At 44.1% G+C, this 18,103-nt stretch overlaps 1 protein-coding gene across 3 annotated transcripts in view; it reads left to right on the top strand.

Annotated features, from left to right (window-relative positions):
• Window positions 1-18,103, top strand: part of ARHGEF33 (Rho guanine nucleotide exchange factor 33) — a 49,115-nt gene that overhangs the window by 28,328 nt on the left and 2,684 nt on the right. Inside the window, exons 7-15 of one of the 3 annotated variants that reach the window (XM_084829136.1) lie at window positions 1,431-1,475; window positions 4,006-4,230; window positions 5,430-5,556; window positions 7,534-7,666; window positions 8,465-8,548; window positions 10,001-10,084; window positions 11,640-11,788; window positions 13,910-14,074; window positions 15,465-16,265. In XM_084829136.1, coding sequence (XP_084685262.1) covers window positions 1,431-1,475; window positions 4,006-4,230; window positions 5,430-5,556; window positions 7,534-7,666; window positions 8,465-8,548; window positions 10,001-10,084; window positions 11,640-11,788; window positions 13,910-14,074; window positions 15,465-16,265 — 1,813 coding nt within the window. The remainder of the gene's footprint in view (window positions 1-1,430; window positions 1,476-4,005; window positions 4,231-5,429; window positions 5,557-7,533; window positions 7,667-8,464; window positions 8,549-10,000; window positions 10,085-11,639; window positions 11,789-13,909; window positions 14,075-15,464; window positions 16,266-18,103) is intronic. The other 2 variants (XM_084829134.1, XM_084829137.1) reach the window with 2 other exon arrangements.

Here is an 18,103-nt window from a genome sequence, read left to right as displayed (position 1 = left end):
GCACTTTGTCCTAGTTTGCTCAATCTGTTCCCCACTAGCTAACTTTCCCAGACAAAATGTAACAATTTGTCATAAAACAGTGATGGAATAATGCTCCCCAACAACAGGCTGAGTAAGGCGAACCTATGGTTGGAAGCAGCAGGAAGCAGAGCCCCTTTATTCCTCAGACTAGAAAGTGGTGGAGGTCTAGGATACAGATATGAAAAAAGATTCTTGTTGTTAGTTCACCTACTCCCTCTTCAGAGTACAGAGGTCACCCGCTCACCCAGAGCATCTGACACAGAGCCATGAGAAAGCCATGTCCAGGGCGCTGAATAACTGATCATGGAATTATTGATGTCTATGCCAGTCTTCTCCAAGCTGGTGCTCTCCAGCTGTGTTGGACTACAACTCCTGTGTTGTTTGATTTCCGCCCCCCCAAATCCTTTTCCAAATACAGTTAGGAAAAAACCAGTTTTCCCACATCCAGACCTAACTATCCATGGGGGAACCACATTAGCTCAGATTCTTCTACCCTTTGGAGCAGAATCCCCTCGTCTTCCAGAACTAGAACTAGTTAATTAAGGGCTGATTCAGTACTACTAAAGCTGGAAGTAAACCAGAAGCAACTAATTTAATTAAGGACCATTTCCAGAGCGGTAGCCATGTTAGTCTGTTGCAGCAAAAACAACAAAGAGTTGCATTTCAGTTCCCTCTGACAACAAAGTTTACATCTCCCCACCCTCCAGCAGATGTATGTAGATCTGCCAATTTGAGGTTAACACTTCATGCATCTGATGACATGGACAATGTCCATGAAAACTTATGCCAGAATAAATTTGTTACTCTTTAAGGTGCCATAAGACCCATTGCTTAATTAGAGACAGTAGCCCAGATAAGCTTTGACAGCATTTTTCCAGTCCATACATGAAACATGGGCACTGCAACTGTGATTAAAGAAAGAAAGCCAGCCAGCCAGCCAGCCACAAATCAGATCTTTTCTTTTCTTTTAAAGGAAGACAACATTGCAGTGGTTTGTCAATGATGCAATGCTGGGTCCAGGTTTTGGAGAGTACTTGGGCAAGAGCCCCGTCCCTCAGTGACTCAGTCTTTTCACCCCCATTGTCAACAGCTACTACTGCTCCTTTTTCTTTTTCTCATCATTGCTGCCACTTGCTTGCTTGACAGGTGGTCAGCCAGTGAGCAAGTAAACAATGGCATCTACTGCTCCTCCTTCTTACCACCACTGTTTTCTGGGCCAGAGTGAGAGGCAGATGAACAAGCAGGTTGCAGTGGTGAAGAGGTTGCAGGTTGCAAAGGCAACTCCAGGGGGCTGTTGACAGTGGACCCCTGCTGGGGTATGGACAAACCACAGAACCCCCAATATTTGACTCTAGGTCTCTGCAAGGAGCATGTTTTACTGATCTTTCTTTGTATATGTTCTTGCTCAGTCTCCGATTGCAGACCCAGGGGACTGGGAGAATTCAACATGAAAGGTAGGTGGATTTGGAGTTAGAATGAAGTACTCACTGCAGATATTCACTGTTTGGCAGGGATTCCCAATTATTTAGAGAGAGGTCAATACAAGGATATTCTCCAAGACAACCAGAAACCGGTGTGTGTCTTCTGATCCATTGTTACTTCCTCCAAGATGAAAGTCACTCCAGATGGAGTGCAGTAGGCCTAAGGCTTTCTTCCCATGGAGCTTTTATCCTGTGACTGAGATTGCTTCTTCACAGAAGTTTGTGTCCTCTTTACATGACACCGTGAGCCTTGAGGGCGTCTCCTCCAATAAATGCCCTTTGTTCTTTTTTAAATAGATCATAGATAATGAGCTATCAAATTAACCCATTGGGTTCCGCTTGAGTTTCCTCCTTGAAAAGAGGAAAAGCGGCAAGAAGAGGAATGAGATCAATGAAAGATAATTGAAGACTCAGATATGGGGAGAAGGAGGGGAAAAGGGGAGGGGGGGAAAGGAAGCGGGTGAAAAAGGGAGCCGTTGTGAACTTGCATTTAAAATGGAAGCAGAAAGCCCCATTTTAAATGCAGGATTTTAGGCTGGTGTAGAGATGCCCTGGAGAAGACTCTTACGAGTCCCCTGGACTGCAAGGAGGTCAAATCAGTCCATCTTAAAGGAAATCAACCCTGAGTGCTCATTGGAAGGACAGATAATGAAGCTGAAGCTCCAATATTTTGGCCACCTAATGCGAAGAGAAAACTCCCTGGAAAAGACCCTGATGCTGGGAAAGACTGAAGGCCAAAGGAGAAGGGGACGGCAGAGGATGAGATGGCTAGATAGCATCACGGATGCAATGAATATGAACTTGAGCACGCTCCGGGAGAGAGCGCAGGACAGGAAGGCCTGGCGTGCTATGGTCCATGGGGTCACGAAGAGTCGGACACGACTGAACGACTGAACAACAACAACAACAGAGATGCCCTAAAGCTCTGCAACTGACCGGTTACTAAGACAAGGTCAGGACCATGGACAAGGACCAGAGCTCTGATTCAGAGTTCAGTAGGTTGCGGATGAGGGCTAGCAGTCCTGCTGCTAAGACAGGGGAGCTAGTTGTCTCAGCAACTGGAGCAACTACCAGAAGGTTATAGTCTGGGCAAGGTAGTCAAGATTAAAGCCTTGTCCCCTGAATGCAGCATCTGGACTGTTCAAGGGACAGTGCCTTTTATGCAACCATTGGTTCACAGGGTTACAAGTTGAAGGGATGACTTTAGGGGACACTCCTCAGGTCTTTCCTGATCATCCAAGGAGAGTGAGGTCTAGTCATTAGTCTGGCAGCAGAGGTACAAGGAAAGACTGGGGAGTAGATCCAACTCTTCCTCAGAAATACTGTTGCAGGAGGACTCTGCATGCAAAGATTCCTGGGCTGGGGCCATGACAGTATATGGGCCTGGAATAGGGAACCACTGGCTGATGGGGATTCCCTATCCAGCTACCAGCTTCTTCCCCTGGGCTCGCCCCATCTCCTGGCAGGGAAAAGCTCTTATCTGTAGTCAGCTGCTGATCAGAGATAAGAGCTTCTCCCTGCCACACAGTGAGAAAGGAAGCCTAGTGGAGGCTGCATGGGGCAGGGACCTGGAGAGGAAGCTGCTGAATGATCCAGTCCCGCTTACTTCTGAGGCTTGTCTGCAGAAGTGTGCCCTGTTTGCTTGTTTGTGAATAGATATGTTGCTCATGCTGACTTGTAAGTAGACATGCAGCGGTTTGGTATTTGGGATGCTATGTGAAAGTGCTCCTGATTTTAGTCCTGCTTACTTCTGAGTAGACATGTATAAGCCTAGTCATGCTTTTTACTGAATAGGGTAAAAATCGGTAATAATCACACTTGGCCCCATCGATACTGTCTTTGGCCACACCCACTTTTCCTTTGGCCCCACCCACAGATGGAACATGGCTTCAGAGACCTTTCCCAGGTTGAAATTTCGCCCACAGGGCGACAAAGTTTCCCCATCCTGATGTAGACATTCAGGTGTAAGATGAGGGAATCTCTTCCTTTGTTTAAGAATGGAAGATCTAAAGTTAGAAGCCTACCCCTGCTGAGACTGTCAGCAATTTTACTGAAACATGTTTGTAAGCCACCTTTGTTTTTTACTATGTAAACTGCTTTGAGAAATTTCTTGAAAAGTGGTATATACATTTTCCAGATAAATAAATAATGACATGGGACATTTCATAGAGTCCTTCATTGACTTGTCCAATTCACTACCAAAATATGTGGCAGTGGTCCTTAGCTTAGGGGTATTCTGGAGCCCCCCATAACTGCTTTTAGCAGCTTCAGAACTGCTTTCTCTTTCCCTGGACAAATTCAGATTGCTAAATAAAAAAGGAAGAAACTTTTCTGGCATGCATCTATGTTATCTAGATTGAGTGCACTGCTTTTGGTCTCTCCACCCCATAGGCCAATGTGGCTTCTGTTATCTTCCGCAATGGGTTTTATACTATCCCAATGGGCCAAATGACCATTGAAGGTCCCCCTATTCATCCTACTGACAACATGTTCTAATTTCTAGGGTTAACCAGTACAAACCTGAACACTGAAGAGAGCCTCAGAGCTTATGCATCAGCTGATGCTCAGTCAAAGGGACAGTCATCATCCACGGTGTGGAAACAGCCCATGGACAGTAAAGAGTGGGGTGGTGAACATATGTCAAAGGACCAAAGTGACAGGCAGAAGGAAGTGGGCCCAAGTAGATATAGCTCAATGGAGAATATACTTCGGGACTCTTCTGTTGCAGGTGAGACTAAAAAAAGTGACCAAGTGTGCAATCCCATGCATGTTTAGACAGAAAAAGTCCTACAATTCCCACCATGCCAGGAGTTGTGGGATTTTCTTCTGTCTAAAAATGCATAGGACTGCGCCCTAAAAAGCAGAAAACTTGAGATATGTGAATAAATCACCATTGTGTGACCTGTAGAGCAGCACTTGAGATTGCTAACCCTAACGATAATTTCTGAATTTCAGATCCATTTGAAATCCAGCCTGATGGCTTGTGACATCTTAATGTGCTATTAAACAGCTGTACTTTCAGTGGAATATTAAATATCTTAATATGTTTCTTATTATTTCAGATTGTTTATTAAGTTGTATTATTACATTGATTTTCTCCCCCCTTTTAGCCAGCTCTGCTATTGTTCTGATTGTTCCATCATGTTCATCCATTACATGCTGTAATTTTTTCTTTTCCCTGACATTTTTATTCATCCTGTTTTCTATTAAGCTAGTTTCATATTGTATCAATTTCTGTTCAATAACATTTATTATTTAATAAATAATATTATTAAATAATAATATTATCTCTGTTCAAAATAATCTTATGTATATTTTGTTGAAGAAACTCAAATTCTATTGGTTTAACATATGCTTTCTTAGATTGACTGCTATGGCTGTCATACGCATTTCATTTTTATTTTTAATCTTTATATTTCTTGTTAAAATCGACCTAAGCATCCATTCCCTAGTCTTTTCCTGGCATGTTCTACTTTTTTTCCAGGACTGTGATTCACACAACTCCCTTTATGTAGTGAAGGTTACAAATGGACTATTTTTGCAATTGAGGCCTTGTGGATGCTTTGATACATCTCTGACATGTTCTGACATCATGGTTCATCTCCTTGTAGGAAGTCTTATACCTTCAAGAGAGTGAATTGTGCAGAGAGCACAGCGCTTGATCCACAGGGTTCCCTTTCAAATGTAGGCTTTATATTTGCATTGCAGATCAGTTTAGGCAACAACATATCTAAGCCTCACATGTTAAAAATGGATCCAGACCTCTCTATTTTGGAAGATTTACAATAATAAAGGAATCAGGTCCCTCTGTTACGCTTGCTTGCATTTTCATCATGTAATGACAGCTTGTCCAAAAACAAGTGCACAATCATAATCATTATTAACCTCTCCAAAATGTAAAATCATTTTTGTTTTGTTTTATCATAGCTAAAAGGCAGAATATTGCTTTGGACTTACTAGAGTCTGAAAGGAAGTATGTTGTTAACCTCTCCCTGGTCCTCAAAATGAGAGCCTCATTGGGACCAGAAATGAAGAGGAACACCAAGGAAAGAAGGTATCAAATTGTATTGTTGTGTTTTTAAGTGTTTTTAATTTATTTGTTTTTATGCTATGTTTTAATTACGATTTTGTTTTAAAGCGGATTTTACTGTTATGTATTTATTTATTATAATTATTTATATCCTGCCTTTTGGGATAAAATCCTGCCAAGGTGGCTTGCAAGTAAAACAACAATACTTCAATAAAAAACCCATTTTAAAACAATATTCAAAATAACAACTCATAAGGATCCATCCCACAAAGCAGTTGATGGTAAAAAGCCCTGTGGGGGAAGGGAGGAACAGCCCATCTGGAGCAGGGCCCTGAGGTGATCTTTGCCTGCCTGCCTGCCTGCTTCTGCCTTTCTCTGTTAGTCACCTTGAGCACCATTCTTTGGCAGAAAGGCAGGATAAAAATAAAATGAATAAATTTTATTCATTGTACCTACTTCTGTCAAATACCTTGTTCTGTAAATGTGGGAACCACTTTTTCCATTCTTCAGTGCCCTACACGTTCCATCCTACCCTCTCTGTTCAACTCAGTTCTTGCCTTCATAAGCCACATGCCTGCCTTCTGCTTTGCCACCTCCTGCCACTGTGGATGGAAGTTATTTTTATTTATTTCACTTCTATACCACCCAGTAGCCGAAACTCTCTGGACTGTTCACAAAAATTAAAACCACAAGGTGCAACATAAAACAATATAAACTATGAAAGCTTAAAAACCACAGTATAACAGTACAACCAGAATAAAACCTAGCAGCCAACTGGACTTGGCCAAGCATCTTGTCCTCATGCTCGGGCCTCAATAACTGAAATTCATTCAATAACACTGGACCAGAAGGTGCTCTGGACACCTTTACTTATGGAACTGCATTAATTGTGGTGTCCAATTCATGACGAAGCTGAGCAACCTTATCTTCAAAGTGCCATGCAAACTTGTCTCAGCGAGCTTTAAGTTATTTGCTTTATACTCCCAGTGCTACCACTATATGTGGAAACATTCTTTTTATATTCCTACTTCTGGGCCACCTTATGTGGAAGGAATCTAACCCAACTTCCTGTGGAAGATTCCACTAACCATACTATGTAGTTAGTATACCTGCTTTCCTTATTCCTTAATTTGCACTATCATTCAGTTCTTAATCAAACCTTATTCAAGGACTCCCCAACCCTTTGGGGCCAGTGGGCACATTTGGAACGTTAAGAGAATGTCGTGGGCATACTAACAGAATGGCTGCCGAGGGAGGCTTGCCAAACGTCTTCTGTCCATGTCCATTGTGACTGCTGTCAGACCAGGGGTGGCCTGAAGTGCAGCCCCCGCCGCCGCTGCATTTGCTGCTATTGCTGTGGTGGCAGGGGCAGCAAAACAGCTGGTAATTTGCTGCCGTATTTTGGCAGCATACTGTAATAGTGGCCTTAAAAGGCCAAATTTAGCTTTAAAGCCTTGTTTGATCTTTTTAGGTCACTGTTGTGGTTTGCCACCAGCATTTGGTGGCAAACCGCCAGCTGTTTTGCCTCTATTATTCAGCAGCTCGTATGGCAGGGATCTGGCCTTTGGGGGGTGAAAGTGGCCCCTGAAGTTGCCCACTTCTGTGTTAGACCCACAGTTGAAACAAGACAAGCATCACAATGCACGTGCCTCCTTTTTTTTCTGCTGCAGGTGTAATAGCACTTCAGGGGGCGGGATTTAGATCAGGGGAGTGACATTGAGGAGGGGAAAGGATTAAGTACTCCTCCCCCAGCACCACAGCTCCAGTCAAAATGGGAGACTCTTGCAGCTGTTTTAAAGTGAAAACAGACATTGGGAGATCTGATCTCAGATTTCCAGCATCATGTCTGCTTCATCCTTAAGTCAAATTAGCACCTTGAACTGTGGCTGGAAGACTTTCTTACTGCCCTGGCCTGTGTACATTTAGCTGCTACCTGTATTTTAGATGTATTATTTGTTAAAGGTCCTGTGGAAAGCAATTCTTCTTATTTTCTGGCTGCAGTTTTTTCCCAAACTCTTTGAGATACTTGGTCCAACAGCATGTAGACTTACTTCATGCCCTGCAGGAAAGAGTACTGAGCTGGCCCCGACAGGGAATTCTGGGAGACATATTTCTCAAGCTGACCAATGATGAGGTACACATTGGATAAATATACCCGGAGGAGGAGAGATGGATGCAATTTGAAATAATTGGTCCATTTTGGACCAGTGAGCTGAGTAACACATGTATGTTTTTGAATTGTTTTTGTTTTTCCTGAGGAATATAATCAAATATTTATTTAATTGTGTTTAAATATACACAGCTGAGTATTTCTTGAGTTAATTGAGGTATATTTTGGATATCTGATGGGGTTGTGTTAGAAAGAACAGTGAGAGTTCACTTTGAAACATTTGATCTGTTTTGAATTATACATGTATTTTTAAATTATTTTTTTCAGAGAAACACAGTTAAAGCATTTGATTTTAGATGTTTTGACAGTAGAGCTTATTGATTCTGAGTACTGTAGGTTCCTCATTACCTCACATTGTTGCTTTTAGATGTTTTTCTAGAGGGTTTGAGGAATTTAATTTGAAACATTTCCATCTACATGTGGAAGAGCTCTGTGGATCCTAAAAACTTCTGCATCACATCACCTATTTTAGCAACTTTCTCTGACTGATTGATAAAGTGACAGAGCTCAGCCAGAACAGTGGAATCTCCAGTAAATGACAACTGAGAAAAAATACCAATAGGCTTGTGTGAACAGGATATGTGTTTGTCATCCATTGCACTCCTGTAGTTCTAAAAGAAGTGGAGTCTGAGTTCAAATTTTGTGTTGACATATTTCTTTACCAAATTACTACTCCTCGGCCTGAATTTGTAAAATAAGGTCAAGAATAGTCAATAGGTTGGTGTCAGTCACATACGTAAGGATTTTCAATTTGCTTTTCAGAACAATTTTTTGGACTATTATGTTGCTTACTTAAGGGACTTGCCGGAGTGCGTCTCACTAATCCATGTGGTGATTCTGAAAGAAGTAAGTTTGGACTTGTTCCATATCTGCTCAGTAATACAATCTGAACAGATATTAGTCTTGCTGGTTCTGATTCAGACCCATTTTGAACTTCTGCATGGATGGTGCTTTCCAGCTCAGTACAGTTCAGTGAAGGGGGCAGCTTTTGGACACACAGGCATGGAGCGGACATTGAAGGAAATCGCAACAATAGAACAAGTTCTTTGTGATTATTAAAGTTCGCAAGGGACTGTTGGATCAGAGCAAGTTACTTTAGAGGGACTAGTATCCAATTCCAATAACCAAATGGGCATGTTGAGAATATGGATTGAGTGGATCAATGCAGAGTGATTCTCTGCCACCATGAGGGAGAGAAGCTTTAAATTATTTTTAGTTAAAGCAAAGACTACTTCTAGGCTTCCATATTCATGTCACTTTCCAGTTTCCCTATTGCTAATCATGGATCTACAGACATACTGGGTTGGATCCAGATTTATGCTAGACTTCCCTGCCCCCTTGTTCCCATGGCAGGGAAATGTGAAAATGCTACACAGAGAGTCAGAGGATCCTGGATCCAAGCTGCAAAACAGTCAGCATGTCAGATTTTACAACATAAATGAAAAGCTTGCAAATATATACATATTTATTTTTATTATCTTAATGTAAGGGATTTATACCTCCCCCCGCAATAGGTTCCCAGAGCACCTTGCAAAAAATTAAAATTGCAATAAAGTAAATTAAAACATACTGGGAGCCAGTGAATCACAGGCATAATGTGATCATAATACCCAGTCTCAGGTAACAGCCTTGCAGTCATATTTCTCAGTTTCTGAACTCTTTTCAAAGGTGGCCTCATGTATAATGCATTACAATAATCTAATCTAATTCCAGTGTGCCTTAACTTTCAAGAACAGAGATTTAGAAATAATAAATGGGTTTGCTGTTGTGCCTTGTTGTGGCGAAGGGGCTTGCGTAACTCAGTGAAGCCATAAGCTATGCCGTACAGGGCCACCCAAGATGGACAGGTCATGGCAGAGAGTTCTGACAAAATGTGGTCCACTGGAGAAGGAAATGGCAACCCACTCCAGTATTCTTGCCAAGAAAACCCCATGAAACGTATCACAAGGCTAAAAGATATGACGCTGGAAGATGAGCCCCTCAGGTCGGAAAGTGTCCAATATACTACTGGGGAAGAGCAAAGGGAATTTCTAAGTAGCGCCAGAAAGAGTGAATGCTAATTCTTGCATATATTAAAATTTACTGTTTATAGATTATGCTTCTGATAAATAAGTGTATACAACAGTGCAGAGTTGGCCAATACAGCTGGGTGACATTTTGATCTCAAACCAACCCAGAGTGAATTGTGCTTAAACTCAATGAAGTGAACTGGCTTAAGCACTTGCAGTTCTGTGTTGATTGTAGCCTGTATTTATAAATTATCTAAATCCATTTTCTCTTATCTTCTCTCACCAACAGATTGAGGAAGAAATAAAATCTGACCTCTATATATTCTTCTTCCATATTGTCCAGCGTATTCCCGAATACCTTCTTCATTTGCAGGCAAGTTGCAATGATGATCATTCTCCTTTCATTGTCCTTTCTCTAAATTAGAGGTGGGAAACCTTTGGCCCTCCAGATGTTGTTGAACTCCAACTCCCATCAACCCCAGCCAGCATAGCCAGTGGTTGGGGATGATGAGAGTTGTGCTCCAACAATATCTGAAGGGCCATAGACTTCCTGGCCCTGCTCTAAATGCTGTACATTAGGAAATAACACATCACAAACCGAGAAAGATCATCAACCTGGATGCAGTGCTGGAACAATGGGGAGTTGCGATACTTTCACCTTTGGTGAGAACGTTCTATAGTGCGGGAATTTTGGAACATGGTTGCTGGTAACTGTCAGGAATTTCTTCCTGTTAGACCATTGGTAGCTCCTAAAGCAATGCTGCTTCATCTTTTTGAACCCAGTGATCCTGGATTCCTGCATAAAGACATTCTTAGGCAATTGTATACCGCTGCAAAGTTATGTATAGCTTGTAACTGGAAGTCTCCAAAGCAACCAACTAAAGAGCAGTGGATTAATAATACTGGGGACACTATGAGTGCGTGTAACCTGAGTCTTCGCATTTGCACCCAGGCACCCAGCCTTGCTCACACACCCAAACAAGGGCAAATCAGTTAACAAAGGTTTTGTTAATACATTCTACACAAATACCGCATTCCCAACAAACATCAAAGCCCATCCCCATAAGCCCTTAACAGGTGAGCAAAATGTAACTTTGAGGCATAGCCCAGGTCCTCTTGTCTCTGTAGGCAGATTAATCCCAACGTTACAAACCCAGAATCTCGTAGCAATCCCATATATATACGTATTGTCACTCTCTGTCTTGGCTCCAAGAGAAAACAGACAAGCCTCCAGACTCCAACCCTGTAGTAGCCACTAGGCCTCAGTTTGCAACAACTGAGACCTCACACTGTGAAGAAACCTTCTCTCAGTTTCCAGTTGTGCACAGCTTTTCATCTCAGCAGAAACAGCCCAGCAATCCTCCTTCTCCCGCAAACAGGCAAATTTATGATAGCAGTCTTAAACTCCTCTTTAAACAGGTCGAGTTGAGCCAGCTTGCGGACTTCCGCCATTGCTGCACTGTGCTCAAGTCTCTCCTTCTCCCTCCCGAAGGAGCCATCAGGGAGGGAGAAGGAGACACTCACTCACAATGACCCTGCTGTGTGCAGATGGCTCCTTCTCCCTCCTAAGAGGAAGAAAGAGCCATTTGTGCACAGCGGCCCCACTGAAGCTGGGAGTCCACGAGTTCTGGTAGGGAGCCCGTGGCTCAGCTAGCGAATGCAATCCGAGTCAGGGGCATGGGGAAAATCCGTCAAGCCCCAAGAGGGCCAGATTTTCCCACGCCAGACATCCTTAGCTCTAGCTGAAAATGTTGGGAATGAACAGGGGACCTTTTGTGAGCCCCATCCTAATAGTGATAAAACTTTGTACCATTTTATAGCCTTACATGGCCCTCGGGGTACAGCAATGAGCAGATGTCACATTTCATGGCTTTTTACCAAATGGATTGAGAACATAATTCAGTGCTGCTGTCCTTCTTTTGCACTAGAATATTCTGAAATACACAGAGCAAGAGCACCCCGATTACTACCTTCTCCTTGTTTGTGTTCAGCGCCTGCGAGTTTTCATCTCCCACTACAGCCTTCTCTTCCAGCGCAACGAAGACCTTCTGATACAGAAACGGAAGAAGCTGAGAAAGTGAGTTTGGTGGGCCGCGGTGGCTTAGTGGTTAAGACACTGAACTGCAGACTGGAAGGTCGGCAGGTCAGCAGTTCGAGACACGAGTGCCGCATGACGGAGTGAGCTCCCGTCTTCAGTCCCAGCTTCTGCCAACCTAGCAGTTCGAAAGCAAGAAATTGCAAGTAGATAAATAGGTACCGCCTCAGCAGGAAAGGTAACAGCGTTCTATGCACCTCGGTGTTCAGTCATGCTGGCCACATGACCACGGAAGCGTCTTCGGACAGCGCTGGCTCTTCGGCTTAGAAACGGGGATGAGCACCGCACCCTAGAGTCGGACACGACTGGTTGGGGACACCTTTACCTTTTTATAGAGGATTACATCCTTAAAGGCAGTATAGAAATAAATTTAGGTAGAGTGGCTTGCTTTCTTTCTTTCTTTCTTTCTTTCTTTCTTTCTTTCTTTCTTTCTTTCTTTCTTAGCAAGCCCTTTGTCCAAGGAACTCAGGATGGTATACATAGCTTCCCCCTCCCATTTTATCTTCTTACTATAAATTAAGTTAGCCTGAAAAACAGTGACTGGCCCCAGGTCATCAAGGGAGCTTCATGGCTGATGGAGATTTCAACCTGGGTCTCCCCAGGCCTAGTCCAACACTTTGACTGCCATCCTGGGTCTTTGTGGCATCTTCAAAAAGGAAAGGCAGTTTTAAAACAATTACGTGCCATTATCCAGCAGGGTGGGGTACATTTTGAGGCCCACTGTAGCTGATGCCAGCCTCACTTTTTAATTAAAAAAAGTGTTATAGATTGGTGCTGTGAAGAGAAGTAACAGGCCAGACTGCTGTCTTCATTATCCGCAGTACCTCTGGGCCTGGCCAGCACTACATCAGGGATGGGACCCAGAGGCATTGGGGATAATAGGGGTGGCAGCGGCAGCTGTAGCTGCCTTGCCTAGCTTTTTTCTGCATGGTGCCAGGCTGAAGAAGTATTAGGCAGCTGTGCTGCTTCCAGTACCACCACCTCTCCGTTGAGATGCCTGCCCCCATCTGTCCCCTCCTGGTGAACATTACAGGGGCCCACCAACGTGGCAGTGGCAAAGGGGCCCACGGGAGAGCATCTTTTCCAGGGCCACCTAAAACCTGATGCTAGCTCTGATTATGGTCTGTGAGGATATGCTAACTGGCACTACCCTCCCAACAGAATTTATTCCATGGCTGCCTCTTTTTTCACCTGGTTTTGGAGCTAGTTCTGGTGAAGGTAGAGAAAGCCAGAACTAAACACCCCTAGAGGCTCTCGTGCAGGGGCTGTGTGCATTGTGGTGAGGGCCGCATGTACTCCATGCTAAAAACAAAAAATAAATAATTCTGCACCAAAGTGATCCACATTCTGCTGGAAGAAAAGCTGGAAGAATGATATGCAGACAGGTAGCTAGATGGACATTCAGCCAATTCCAAAAGGTCTTAAGTGTGAGCCAAATTCTGTACAGCAACCCATATCATACTTGGTACATAGGTATATGGTTCAGGGGCTGCTGTATTCAGCTTTGGTAAACAGAGCCCAAGCCCCTTTGGAAGCCTGCTGTGATGATACTGGGGAAGGTTTACAGTTTTGGTACTTGTTTATAAAACCCTAAACAACTCAGGACTAGGATACTTGAGAGATTGCCTGACCCCCTACCTGCCTGTCTGGTTGCTGTACTCGTTAGAAGATAACCCTCTGCTGGTGCCTAAGATATCAGAGGTCCAACCATTTTAGTATCATAACGCCTACTCTTTGGAACTTCCTCCCAGTACAAATTAGGCGGGATTTGTACTGCCTCCTGGGTTTTCATTGTCTAATGAAAACCAGCTTGTTCCAACAAGCATTCCCAGAAAGGTAATCTTGTCTTCAGTATACAGTAATAATATACAGTATTTTATTATGGTCTTATTTTGTACTGTTTTGTACATTAGCTTAGACATTTCTGTTGACTTAAGCAATTCATACATATGGTTAAATAAATAAATAAAGATATTGCAGTAATGAAATTATCTGCTGCTTTAATCCATATGGGAACAACACACTGCTGTTTAAAGAAAGCTGCTGCAGTTACAACTGCCTGATTGCTTAACTAAGGGTAGTATTTCATCTCCATTTTACTAGATCTTCCTTCATAAAGTTATATAAAGGTCTAGCTTCTCAGTGCACCAGGACCGGCCAAGATGTGTCTCCAACACCGAGTGCTACTTCCATCCGCGACAGCGGGATCCACTCTGAAGAGGCGATGCAGCTGTTCCCATCAGTCTCTTCATCTGGAGCACCTGCTCTGTGAGTACAATACTGTCATAAGAGATGAGCCCAGCAGTGTACACTACAGCACCTTTTACTTTTTAAAAACAAAAACAAAATGCTTATTTGCAAAATTGCAAGAGTATAATATTTAACCATAATTTATGGTTGCAGAATGCAGCAGCTCGGCTTTTGTCAGGAGCTGCCCCTTTTCAGCATGTGACTCCTTTGCTGAGGGAACCACACTGGCTGCCTATCCGCTACCGGGCCAGGTTTAAGGTTTTAATACTAGCATACAAAGCCCTAAAAAACGTGGGACCAGGATACTTGAGAGAGCACCTTCTCCTTTACCTATCTGCCTGATCACTGAGGTCATCAGAGGGCTTGCTCCAGGTGGTTCCACATGGACCTATGGCCCGATTGGAGTCCACCAGGAGAAAAGCCTTCAGTGTGGTGGCCCCCCTTTTTTGGAACTCCCTGCCCCTGGAGGTCAGGCAGGCACCAACACTGCGTTGTTTCCGGCGCCTCCTGAAAACAGCACTCTTCCAGGAGGCATTCCTTAATTGACCAGTCATGGTTTCTATTGGCATTCTGTTTTTTAAAAAGCATGATTTTAGGGTCGTGTTTTAATCTTCTTCTTCTTTTACTGTTTTATCCTTTGTGTCCACCGGTCCAAACTCTGTTTTAGATATGGTTGTTCAGTCGTTCAGTCGTGTCTGGCTCTTGGTGGCCCCATGGACCATAGCATGCAAGGCCTTCCTGTCCTGCGCTCTCTCCCGGAGCATGCTCAAGTCCATATTCATTGCATCAGTGATGCTATCTAGCCATCTCATCCTCTGCCGTCCCCTTCTCCTTTTGCCTTCAGTCTTTCCCAGCATCAGGGTCTTTTCCAGAGAGTTTTCTCTTCGCATTAGGTGGCCAAAATATTTAAGCTTCAGTTTAGATATGGAGCAGTATACAAATATTGTAAATAAATTAAAAAAGAAAATAAATTATTCTATCCACTTGTTTTCCATTACTTGTGTAGCAATGAAAGACCTATTCACACGCACGCGCACACACACATAAACAATTATTCATAAAAAAGCCATTCTTTGTGCTGCAGAATGCTAACATGCTTGGGACCTGCAAGTGACACAGGCTTTGGTGGTAGTAAGAAGTATTTAGGATAGAGCTAGAGGTTAAATGTTTAAGAGCAGAAATAGGGAGTTTGGGTAATATCTGAGAAGTGTCTGTAAGTGAAACTTTATTTTGGGAAGACTGAGTCCACTTGAGTAGGAAGGAGCTCCCTCATAATTGGTAAACTATTCACCCACATTGGGGATACCTTCACTTGCATATTGAGAGACAGGCACTCCAATTTGTCTCTATAGCTTGCTCAGCCTAATATTTAATCTGGTCCTTTGTCTTCTCTCCTCCTCTCATTAAGGCACTTGATGTCACAGATTAAGAAGAGTCAACAACAAGGGATGGAAAACATGCAGGAAGCATCACCCTGTGAGTGGGAAACTGATGGGAGAAGGCCTGACAGGCCTGAGAACGTCCTGACTCCATCGCAGTTCAATGAACAAGACCTGAAGGCTCTGGCAGCTTCCTTTCATGCCCTCCCAGACATGGAATACAATGCTCCCTCATCCGAAGCAAAAGGGAAGCCTGAGCGGACCCGGAGGGCCTCCACAACGGACCTTCTCCAGGATAGTTCAAGTTTTACTCCTGACTATGAAGACTTTGAGTACAGAGGGGATATGTATACCATGCCCGGCCCCTACGAGGAAGAGTCCTTTCAAAACCTGGCTGCCTTTGAGACCTGTTCTCCAGCTTCTTCTGAATCCAGCATTGACATCTGTTTCTTGAGGCCTGTGAACTTCACCACAGAGCCAGAGAGGACAGAGCACACTTTACAGCCGCTCCCCAAGAGCTGTACTCCAGTCAACAGCAGCAGCACCTACAAACGTGAGGTTTTCCGGAGCAAAGGCAAGCAGCTGAGCCGGTCGTTGAAGGAGTTCCCCCGCAGTAGCGGGACGGAAGGGGTCTGCACGAGGCTCTACAGCACACGGAGCAGCAGCGGGAGTCGCTTGCCAAACAAGCTGGAGAGGGGCTTCCAGTCGCATGGGGTCTCTGCCACCTCCCAGAGCTCCCAACGGAACTTCTTTCCTCCGCAGAGAGGAGTGGGTGAAAAGCAAAGCTTTGTGGAAGTAAGGAGAGCGACAGGCAAGGGTCTGAGAAACACGTAAGCAGGGCAGCAACTATGAGGCTAAAAAGGGGAAGGGATCAGGGTGATGTCCTGAAGCGGTGCTCCTAAGCCTCTATTTGTCAGTTGCACTTATACACTGTTTTGAGCTCCAGCAGAGAGCAGCTTCCCTAAAATTCCCAACCAAGTATTTCATCCAGACAACATCTGAGGCCAAATCTGCTTAGCTTCAGCGGTAGAATGGCATCAATGTGCCTTCCGATTGCTCTCTGGCCCAATGTTGCTGAAGCCTCTGGTACAGTTGCCTGATTGCTTATTTTACAATAATATATCCCGCCTTTCTTCCTGAAGGAACCCATTTCCCCAATCCCCAGGCCATCTGCCAGGATTGTGTCTCTGCCTTTTCCTCAACCAGCACAAAACATTTTGCTGCCAAAGGCAGAGGAGCAAATCATACTCGCCGCCCTCCACGCCACCCCATGACAAGTCAAGATACATAGTACTCAAGGCTGGTCAAATCATTTTGGTCCCTGAGGCAGAAAATCCCATACATGCCTCTACCCTTCCCTAACAACAACAACAACAACAACAAATAAGAACAACAACCATTTGGAGCCTGGCTTGCTGTATCCAACAGTTGGGAAATCCCTGTAATCCAGACTTTCCATTACAAATATTTGATGGAGATAGATTTCTCATTGCATAAACTATCTAACCCATTACTTTTGATATATGTATTGAAATGCATCCACAAAACCCCCATCATGTCAGCAGCCCATGTTCTTGTTATGAGCAGAGATTGAAGAAAGGCCAGCCACACACAGACGTCCTCAAGCTTCTGCCAGGAAAGGCTGCCATGCTGTGAAGGAAAGTGTGTTTGCCCCAATATCTAATAAGGCAGAGTCCCCTGTCATTCTTTGTCTCCTGCCTAAGGGGAAAGTTATGTAGAATACTGGGACTAGACACACACAGTCCCTTTTAAGAGTGCTTAAGTTAGCAAGATCAGAGACATTGTTTCCCATGACACACACACGTACACACATACGCACACTTTTGCACTGCTGCTGTCCCTGATCAAACATATGTTGCAGGTTTTTGGAGTGCCTCAGAAGCCTGCAAACAAACATTAACATGGGATGGTTGTAGAGATCCACACCATACTGCTATCATACTATTATTGGCACTCAAAAAAAATAATAATCTGACAACAGCCCGAGCAAAGCGAAGGAAAAACAAAATTGAAATCCGAGCTGTTGGCACTGCGTAACCAAACCCTGGAGCCTGACAAACCCTATCTTGTTCTTCAGAAGGCAGAACTGATCGGTGAGCTGCCACCTCCCAGCATAGCTGACACATCAACCCTACCTTCTGAACCAGGGAAAGGAGGATCCAGAGCACAGAACGTGTTGCTACCTCCATCCAGCAGCAGGTTCCCAATGTTAATTTAGCTGGCTGAGCTGGAAGAGTATGGGTGAAACCGACAGATGAGTTGCATAGGAGAGTCATGGGCTGCATAGGCTAATGGAAGTGCGTAATGATTGCCAGCTCAAGGGAGGTTCCCAATGGTTATCGGGTGCACAAGGGCAATGGGGGCCTCACCTGTCCCACAATCTCTCTAAAGGCGAGAGCCAGTGTGGTGTAGTGGCGAGAGTGCTGGACTGGGAGCTGGGAGATCCGCATTCTAGTCCCCACTCAGCCATGGAAGCTCACTGGGTGACTTTGGGCCAGTCACAGACTCTCAGCCCAACCTACCTCACAGGGTGGTTGTTGTGAGGCTAAAATGGAGAGGAGGAGGAGGATAATGTAAGCCGCCTTGGGTTCCTTGCAAGAGGAAAAAGGTGGGATAAAAATGCAATCAATCAATCAATCAATCAATC

This window comes from Heloderma suspectum, chromosome 1, assembly GCF_057233095.1.
Source record: "Heloderma suspectum isolate Gila_16-S chromosome 1, 16-S_ref, whole genome shotgun sequence".
NCBI lineage: Eukaryota > Metazoa > Chordata > Lepidosauria > Squamata > Helodermatidae > Heloderma > Heloderma suspectum.
Note: the sequence above shows the minus strand (reverse complement) of the source record. Positions and strands in the feature narration are given on the sequence as shown.